The 10,783-nt window shown below is 38.1% G+C and overlaps 1 protein-coding gene across 3 annotated transcripts in view; it reads right to left on the bottom strand.

The window, feature by feature from the left end:
- Nucleotides 1-334: 334 nt before the first annotated feature.
- Nucleotides 335-10,783, bottom strand: part of CBLB (Cbl proto-oncogene B) — a 206,311-nt gene continuing 195,862 nt past the window's right edge. For all 3 annotated transcript variants that reach the window (XM_036242657.1, XM_036242658.1, XM_036242656.1), the window contains one exon: nucleotides 335-594. In XM_036242657.1, coding sequence (XP_036098550.1) covers nucleotides 335-594 — 260 coding nt within the window. The remainder of the gene's footprint in view (nucleotides 595-10,783) is intronic.

The raw sequence follows: 10,783 nt of genomic DNA, 5'->3' as shown, positions 1-10,783 counted from the left end.
GACCTGACCGCTCTGGAAAGGGTCCGTCAAGAACACAGTACAAGTATCAAAAAACTGCAACTTCGCCAACTTGTAAACAAGGAAAAGCATTTCACAGATTCAAAGTTCAAGGGAAGTAAACGTTTTTAAATTATTTTTGTCAGTTCAACCCTGATTTAAAAGTATGGCTAGCAAGAACAAGGAAGCCGAGCGCTGACACCTGAGCGCCCCGCCCCCGGCGCGGCCTGCGGAGCCCTGGGGGGAGCCCCGGGGGGGGGGGGGGCCCCTCCTCCCCAGCCCGTCGGTCCGCCGGCCGTGCACTGCGCTCTGCTGCACGCTGCTGCAGTCCGGGCTGCTATAGATTGAGGCGCGGGGAGACCGGAGGCGGGAAGGCGAACTCCCGGAGGATGCTACGGGCCACCTCCACGTTGTTCTGGGCTATCTCTAAGGCTCTCTTCACCTCTTCAAACGCGTAACCCTCGCCCATCAGTTTCGCAATTTTTGCATCGACATTTTCCAATGCTGCCTCGGGGCCGTGGGGTTTTCTGTGGTGAATTTCGGGTGCAGTCCTGCGGGGTCGTGGTTTAGGAGGTCTGGCTGGTGCTTGTGAACCATCTGTGTGTGAAAGAGGCATATTCACATAATGAGATCAAAGGAAAGATACAGTAACATTAGTATGACCTCATTATTTTACATGAAAACCTATTTTTCATCATCTCTACACACAAACATTTTCTTCCTTTTTTATATACTATTGTAGGGTAGGTTACATTGTCCTCTTGTTGAACATTAAAAACTGAGGGAGAATGTGTTGGAAATTTGACTCAGAAATTAACACAAATGTATTTCCAATTCCATAAATTATTTTTCAAGCCCTATAAGATACACTGGGGAAAAAAAAAAAAAAAAAACTTCCTGAAGAAGATAGGCTTTGACTTTGGCAGTACAGCTCATCCTTAGTTACTATGGCGCCTACTAGAGGAAACTGTCACAACTCATAGACCCTCCTTGCAGGACAGCCTCCAGGTCCCCCATCCGCCCGGTGTCACAGCAGAGCTGCTCCGAGAAGCGTGCTCTGTACTGTCTCTGCCTATCTGATTTTTCAAGTAAATAATGCTAACAAGGGGTGCCTTACTGATCCAGGGGGAGAGGGATTGAAAGAAATGCAGCTGCCTGGAGTCTACTGTTAGTCAATAAGTTGAACAGAAGCACTTGGCTCAAAACTTTATCCAGATTCCAATATAGAACGTTCTGCCTGAGAAAAAAACTAGTCAAGTCACCAGCAGGGCCAATTGGATTTCAGATCAGTCCCCCTGATGATAATTGTTTCTGAAAATTAAACCAAATGACACTGGTGCCCATGAGTGGAAAATAATTTAGTAACAGAAGAGATAATCACAGGCCACCGCGCGTACGGATCAGCAGGGCACGGGGCTGGTGACTCTCAAGGGTATACTCTTGCATGGGTTCCACAGGTCTATATCTGGCACTATATTCAGAAGCCTAGATTTTTAAAAAGATTAAAATAAATCCAAGGACACGGTTCAGTAAAGGAGGAAGGTGAGGCTAGAACCCAAAGACTTCCTGCCCCCGTCCTGTCCCTCCTGGTTTCTGCCGCCTTACCACATTTCCCAATGGCTTCGGGAGGTACTGTAAGTGGATATTTTCAATAACAATAAAATCTAAATTATAAAAAATTATCTGATACCTATTTCATATTTTTCTATAAGATAATTTGTAAAAAACATCCAGTTCACAATTCTAGCAATATCTATATAACATCCATAAAATTAGTGTTCAGGATAAAAATATTTGGTTCCACACCAAACTGGATAATAGTCTTATTTTTAGTTTTTTTCTTTTAGGACAATATCCAGTTTGGAAAAAAATACTATAGTGGTAGATAAAGCTTATTAAATTCTGCTCATATATAAGAACACATTAATTTCTGGTTCTGGCTAAGTCTGTATTGTTTCTTGCTGTAACTAAACATTTCAAATATTTATGGTCTGCTAAATTGCATTTTTTACTGTGTTTTGAGGTTCCATTTATTTTTCTATTAAGTATTTCCATTATGTCATGCAGAAATGAGAAATAAATTATACTTTGCTTCTAATCATTTTCAAAAAACTATTAGAAATTCTAGCAAGCCTTCCTTTAATCATTTACCACAGGATTTGTACACTGAAATCTCCTCTGTTCTGATTTAACTGAGAAAAGTACCTAGACATAAATCAAATCTAAATTCCTTGTATTCTGCTGGTAACACTATAAGATTTTTTTTCTAATATTGTTATTTTGTTTCCGTCCAAAATAGTGAGAAGGGCACAGGAATGTCAAGCATCTGTGACAAGAACAGCTATGTGTACGCACTACTTAAGTGGAAAGACACTACTGCAGCCAGGGACATGTCTAATAGGGCAACTAGTCTTAAGATTTAGAGCTTTTAGATTTAATAAACATACGTATCTTTGATCTTGGTAGATGGCATCTATCAAAAACCCCAGGAAACTGACCCACTCTGTGAGGCTGCTAAAAGGTATACTAGCCAAATGGAATTCAGAAGACTAATTTTATTTAAGAGAAAGCTATTCTTTGCTGGGAAAAAAAAAATAAGTGGCAAATATAATTTAGGAAACCTAAGTTTGCTGGGAAAAACACATGCACATACACACTACGATTAAATCAAATCTCTGAGTGGTGAAGGTCTCGTTCTCATTCTGGAATTAGTATTTTTTACATACAGACAATATTTGAAATACCAACTAGAGAAAATGATTCAAACGTCCTCTGGAAGGAATCATTACATATTTTGAAAACCTTTTAATAAAAATAAAACCTTGAAGCAAAGATTTATTTTTTCAATAGATGGATTTCTATTTTAAATCCCAAATTCAAAGATCCCAATTCACTTAATCCTAGCCCTTACTGCCCTAACTCAAAATCTATTTGCCCCAAACAGTGCTTACATCTCTTCAGAATCTTACAAGTGCTGAGAAGGTGAACTGTATCATGTACTAGAACCTACAAATGGAAGTAAAATAGAATCCATGTTGCAGCTTGTTCCCATGTTCTACATATAAATTTCCACTTGTCACTGAATATTTTTTCAATTTTGAATATCTTAATTTTGTTTAACTGTTTTGGTCAGATGCACCTCAGTGTGGCCTGTAAGATTTTGAGTAACTTTGATTTAAGCAATTTACTTTTATAATTCTCACACTCCAAATCTCTTGTATCTCCATTTTTTAGAGTTATTATTTATCCCTTTGTAATGTTCAGTGTATGTGCAGAGGAGACCATTAAAAAGGAGACAATGAATTCACATTTATCACGATCACTGCTATACTGAAAACAGCAATTACTGTTATTTAGAGGAATGTCAGGTGTGGAAGAGGAAAGACTGGAATTCGTTGTGAATGCATAATTCTGTAGAAAGCTTTTAAGCAAGATCTGTTACAGCCTGAATAGTGGAAGCTGTTTTTAAAAAAGAGGCAGATCATTTCCATGCTGATCATTAGAGCAAATTGCTTAAAACAGATCCCTCTGACACATTTCTTTCCAAAGCTCATAAACAGCCTTCGCTGTCCCCACTTGTTCTTTTTCACAGTGTCTAAGAGTAGAAAGCAATGAAACAAGATAAAACTATCTGACAGTTCTCCAAGTTACTAATTGTAGTTTGGAAGTAAATGGGCATGATATGGAATTTTACTAACTCCGTGGGAATTTCTGCACCTGAAAAAATGTCATTAAAAACAGTGATTGGAAGGGCACATGTTTATTCTAGTGCTGTTGTCTATGCTCAAAGTATTTTTAAACTCCTATGAGCAATAGCAATATCAAAATAAGTACAATATGTGGATATAAATAGTACATTTTTCAAGAGCACTCATTTTATGCAAGGATGTGAGATTGTTAATCGTTTATAATACTGAAATGAATACAGATATACCAAGAAGTAAAATACAAAATTTGCATATATTTTTTAGATTAAACACACTTGGAAGCAATTTTCTCAAGTGACTGTCCACTTTTAGTGAGAGCCTTACTCCCTGTGTTGTTCAGAGTTAACTATCTGGTGTGGAGAAAGATTTAGAAGCACTGGTTTAAGGGTAAATCTTGATTCAATTCAATTTCACTTTCTGAGCAGAGATATGAAGTCCTGGATGGCATGGGAATTAATCTGGTGACAACACGATTAGAACAATCCCTTGAGTGATTACATCATGCATTTTACATGAGGACACTCTCAACCCCAACAGGGCAAAAATTGATCCTTGAGGGACAAAATATGATCTTAGATCCCATAAGGGTTTGTGGCCCTCCAAAAAGCCACAGTACATGGAAATGTGTAGTATATTTATGGTAATAAAATCCACTGTTGCAGAGGGGGGCAGGATTGAATAGTTAAAAAAAAGTGACTGCTCTGTGTCTGTATCCACAGGGGTGGATGCTACTTCTACTTCAGTCGCTGCCAACTATTTTACAAGAGGTCCTTATTTTTGCCATCATTAATGAGTACATTTTCCTACTTTCTATTTCTGTTATATTAAGTTTTAGCAATAATTACAATACAAAGTTTCTGTATCTTTAGACAAAAGAAAGGCACTAAATGTGTTAGTTTTCTTGCATATAAAGTTAGAATTTCTGCTGGGCTTTTAAAATAGTGTTTGACAATACATAAAAGTGATGGACTATCATACCATAATTTAAAATGACATTTATTTAAAAATTTTAAGTATGTGGTAAAATACTTATGGTACTATGTTAAATGGCATTGAGATAGTAAATATAATTTCAACTATGTGAGCATGTACACAGAAAAAAATATCACAAAGAAATACTCTAAAATGGCAATAATGATCATAGGTGATCTATTTTTCTTGTTACTTTTAAATTCTATTTTATACATGTCCATATTTAAAATACTTAGCATAACATTTGTCCCACAGTATGTGCTTAACAACTTTTAAAAAGGATTATTTTGTACAGTCAGAGAGAATCTCTAAACTGGTTCAGTGACAACACTTAGGGTGGACATTATGACTCTTAGTCGATTTTCTCAACTGTGTCTGAGAATTAAATGACAGAAATAATATAAATTTAATTCATAAGAGATCTGAAACATCATCATTAAGACTGTTATCCTAAGTTGTATCAATTAATTCTGGAACTCATCTATACCATAACCTTGAATTGCTGCCACTATAGATAAAACATATCCTTCTGCCCTGGCTGGTTTGGCTCAGCGGTTAGAGCATCGGCGTGTGGTCCAGAGAGACCCGGGTTCAGTTTGTGCCCGGCCCTGGTTGGGTTGTGCGGGAGGCAGCCACTCGATGCGTACCTTTCACATCAATATTTCTCTCCCTCCCTCCCACTCTATCTGAGCAAAAAATGGAAAAATGTCCTCAGATGAGGATAAAAGAACAAAACATATCCTTCTAAAATAAGTGTAATAGTTTTCACTAAATTACAAATAAACAAAAAAATCTTTACCTATAATTATGATAGTAAAGATTATAACATACAATTTTTCAGTGATTATTAAAGAGCATTAGTATTAGATTTATAGGGAAAAAACTGCAGGTAGTCCAACTGGGTAAACTACAACACTCAAATTTTCTTTGTTGAAACACAAAACAAAATCTTCAATACATAATTTATCTTAAAACATCACTAATGACAATTCACATTCCTACCCCCTTTGTGAAGTGAAGCCCTGACTTCTAACTGAGATCTTAATGGAGATAACTATAGAATATTTGATCTTAATATAAAACTCATTCAACACTCAATTACTTTTCCTTCAAGCTAGTAAAGGAAATGCAGTATTGGAATTAATTGCTCTTTTAAAGAGACCTCCTTTATTTTGTCTGTGTATCTGGCAATACGATCTTTCAGTGGTTACAAATAGACTTAATACAAGTTACATGCTGTCTTTAAATACTAAGAATATGAAGAATCTCACTTGCCATCATGAGCCCAAACACATCATGATTTGGTTGTTCTACTACAAGTTGGACTCCCTGGGCTTTTAAAAGATGGTATTCAAACTGTAGCAAATTTTATCTTATGACAGGAGAAAAGTACACTGTAAAATCTGTAAAAACGCAAACAAAGCTAGTGATAGGCATGAACCCCATGTGAATAATATATCCATGAGAAGAAATAAGCAGATTATTAGCAAAAAAACGTGTGCCTCATATACATGTATATGCGGATTTAGCACAGGTGGGTTAAATCCACTCATTTCTGATGAACTATCATTAAATATCAATTGTTACACCTGAAAAATGTAAACATTTGGAAGTCTCTGTATATGAAGACATACATATACATGTACACATACTTTGTGGGTAAGGAAAGCACTTTTGAATTCTTTAGAAACAGTCTTTGCATAGAAATTTTATAAATAAATAAGTCACTATCAGTCATTTAGATCACCATAAAGACCAGAGAAATTGAATTTATAAAATGAAGCAATTATATCAGAATCCTCAATGGTCATCTTAAAAATGCCTTAATAAAATCACATTTAGGGCTATTAGAATCCTAAGGGAAACAGCATCCAGTCTCAAGTTTTTGATGAAAAGATCTAATCTAGAAGGCAAGCCCAGTCCCTCTGCTGGTGTGAAATTAACTATTGGACAGCTTGGTAGCCCTGTGAGCAAATATCTTGTCGGGAAAAATATCTTACTTTCTGTGGTTTGACCTTGTTTGTAAAGAGAGTTCAGGGAGTAGGTTGAAATATTTGATGTTACAGCTAGCTGAAGCTCTGAGTAATAATAAAGGACTATTTTTATCACTCAGGTAAAAGCTGGTTCAGGCTTCTGGTAAATGCCTGTTTGGGGATATTTCAACAAGGTTTGTGACTCAAGGTTTACCCTGAACATTTCTAGAGTAATGTTAATCAAAATCCCGACCAGTTGAAATCATACACATCAATGATGTTCCCCTGCACTCTGCAACACCCACATAGATGGAGCAAACTGTAAAGAAGATGTGAAAATACAGCATTTTGGCCACGACTCTTCCAATAACTTGAGTATATGTTTATTTTAATCTACAGTTGGTGGTTCTGACCATGTCATTTTAACAATTCCTTAAAAGATGTGCTTCCGAGAACCAAAAAATGGCGGCGGAGTGAACGGAGCTACACAGACCGTCTCCCAGAACCAAACTGGAATTACAACTATAACACAGACAAATCGACGGGAAAAACCAACAGAAAAGCAGCTTGGAGGACCATACAACGAGGGACACTGACTCCATCCCAGTAGGCTTGCGAAGGCGCGAGACAGGGGCTGGGAGCAGCGGCCTTAGCTGGGAGCAGCGCCCTTGGGTCACACTCCCAGGCGGCCCCACAGCGCAGCCGGGACAGAGGCTGTAACAGCCACAGCCACTCACCTTGGGCAACGGCGGAGGGAGGGCGGACTGGACTGGAACTGTGTGGGGACACTCGGGGTTTGGAGGGCGCTCAGTGCTTTGGCTGAGTGCAGCCACTCAGGAAAGCGGCCACATTGCTCCTTCCCAGGTCTCTGGGGAGAGGCAGCAGCCCCTCCCTCGGAGATCCAACCCCACCCTGTGGGCCATTGAAGTGCTAATTGAGGCTCACTAACAACCAGCATCTGCCCCACCCTCCTGAAAGCCCCTTGGCTGAGCACCAGAGGGAGTTTTTCAATCAACTGACAACCCAAAACTCATCAATTAACCTAGACTGCTAGCCTCCAGGCAAAAAGCTAGAGGATAACAGTACTTTCCATGGGCTGACAACTTTAACCAGGAAAGTAAGACTTGACAGTGGTGTTCAACGTGGGTCCTCCCTCGCTCATCTAAACACAGGAGAGGGAACCACAAACAGCAGAACACCCACAGGGAGAACTTGACAGGCTCCAAAGCCCACAGTGATAGCCAAAATGGTGAAACACAGAAACAGAAGCCAAATGAAAGAGCAAGACACCTCCACCGAAGATGAGATCAATATGGAGCAATTAGGCATGTTAACAGAGCTAGAATGCAGAGCCATGATCTTGAGGAAGCTGAACAGCATGAGTAAGGACATAGAGACACTGACAATAAGCCAACTGGAAATTAAAAACCAACAAGAAGAGATAAAAAATGACATATCAGAAATGAAAAACACATTGGAAGGTTTAAAAAGCAGAGTAGGGGAAGCTGAGGACCGGATCAGTGAATTAGAAGACAGGGTAGAAAAAATCAACCAATCAGAAAAACAAAAGGAAAAAAACTATTAAAAAACAGGAAGACAGCTTAAGAGAACTATGGGACAACTGGAAACGTAATAATATTCGCATCATAGGAGTCCCCGAAGAAGAAGAAAATGAGCAAGGGATAGAGAATATATTCAAAAAAACAGTGAGAGAAAACTTCCCTAATTTGGTGAAGGAAGAAGGCATTCAAGTTCAAGAAGCACAGAGAGCCCCAAGTAAGAAGAACCCAAACAGGCCCACACCAAGACACATAGTAATTAAAATGCCACAAATTAAGGACAAAGAGAGAATCCTAAAAGCAGCAAGAGATAAGCAATAGGTTACCTACAAAGGAAACCCCATAAGGCTCTCAGCTGACTTCTCACAAGAAACACTACAGGCCAGAAGAGAATGGCATGAAGTAATCAAAGTCATGAAAAACAAGAATCTGAATCCAAGACTACTCTACCCAGCAAGGCTATCATTCAAAATAGAAGATCAAATAAAGAGCTTCCCAGACAAAAAAAGGCTAAGGGAATACATTAGCACCAAACCAGCACTGCAAGAAATGTTAAAAGGACTGCTGTAATTAGCAGTAGAAATGGGAAGAAAAATAGAACCACACTAAACAAAAATGGCAATAAATAAGTACATATCAATAATCACCTTAAACATAAATGGATTGAATGCTCCCATAAAGAGACACAGAGTAGCTGATTGGACAAGAAAGCATGACTCATCTATATCTTGTTTACAAGAGACCCACCTCTCAACAAAAGACTCACATAGGTTGAAAATGAAGGGATGGAAAAAAATTTTCCAAGCAAATGGAAAGCAAAAAAAAAGCTGGGGTAGCAATTCTCATATCTGATAAAATAGATTTCAAAATGAAGACCATAACTAGAGACAAAGAAGGCCACTACATAATATTGAAAGGATCTATCCAACAGGAAGATATAACCTTGATAAACATATATACACCCAATATAGGAGCACCAAAATATATTAAAAATCTTCTGGAGGACTTCCAAGGAGAAATCGACAACAATACGATCATAGCAGGGGACTTCAACACCCCGTTGACAGCACTGGATAGATCCTCTAGGCAAAAAATTAGCAAGGAAACAGAGACTCTAAATGAAGCACTAGACCAAATGGATTTAATAGATATCTACAGAGAATTACACCCCAAAACTACAGAATACACATTCTTCTCAAGTGCACATGGGACATTCTCAAAGATAGACCACATGATAGGACAAAAACTAAATCTCTACAAGTTCAAGAAGATTGAAATCATATCAAGCATCTTCTCAGATCACAATGGCATGAAACTAGAAATCAATTACAACAAGAACATGCAAAGATATTTCAACACATGGAGGCTAAATAGCATGTTATTAAACAATGAATGGGTCACCGAGGAGATCAAGGAAGAAATTAAAAACTTCCTGGAAACCAATGAAAATGAACACACAACAACACAAAATCTGGGATGCAGCGAAAGCAGTTCTGAGAGGGAAGTTCATAGCACTACAGGCCTACCTCAGAACACAAGAAAAATTTCTAATTGATTGTCTAACCTCATAACTTAAATTAGAAAGCAAACAAAAAGAAAACTCCAGAGCAAGTAGAAGGAAGGAAATAGTAAAGATCAGAGCAGAAATAAATGACATTGAGACCAAAAAAACAATTCAAAGGATCAATGAAACAAAGAGCTGGTTTTTCGAAAAGATAAACAAGATTGATGGACCCTTAGCTAGACTCACCAAGAAACAAAGAGAGAGAACCCAAATACACAAAATCAGAAATGAAAGAGGAGGAGTAACAACCAACACCACGGAAATACAAAAGATCATTAACAACTACTACGAACAACTATATGGCAACAAATTCGACAATCTAAGCGAAATGGACAAATTTCTAGAAACACACAGTCTCCCAAAACTATTCCCGGAAGAGATAGAAAACTTGAACAGACCAATAACAACTAAGGAAATTGAAGAGGTAATCAAGACTCTCCCAGCAAACAAAAGCCCAGGCCCAGATGGCTTCACGGGGGAGTTTTACCAAACATTCAAAAAAGAACTAACACCCATTCTCCACAAACTCTTTCAAAAAATTCAAGAAGAAGGAAGACTTCCAAACACATTCTATGAGGCCAGCATAATTCTAATTCCAAAACCAGAAAAAGACACTACAAGGAAAGAAAACTACAGGCCAATATCCCTGATGAACATAGACGCCAAAATCCTGAACAAAATATTAGCAAATCGGATCCAGAAATACATCAAAAAAATTATTCACCATGACCAAGTGGGATTCATTCCAGGGATGCAAGGCTGGTACAATATTTGCAAATCAATAAACGTGATACACCACATAAACAAAATGAAGAATAAAAACCACATGATCATATCAATAGATGCTGAAAAGGCATTCGACAAAATCCAGCATCCATTTCTGATAAAAACGCTCAGCAATGTAGGAATAGAGGGATCATATCTTGACATAATAAAGGCCATATATGAAAGACCTACAGCCAACATCATACTCAATGGACAGAAACTAAAAACATTTCCATTAAGAACAGG

Source organism: Molossus molossus, unplaced genomic scaffold (genome assembly GCF_014108415.1).
Source record: "Molossus molossus isolate mMolMol1 unplaced genomic scaffold, mMolMol1.p scaffold_m16_p_5, whole genome shotgun sequence".
Taxonomy (NCBI): domain Eukaryota; kingdom Metazoa; phylum Chordata; class Mammalia; order Chiroptera; family Molossidae; genus Molossus; species Molossus molossus.
This window is presented reverse-complemented; position numbering and strand designations above follow the sequence as displayed.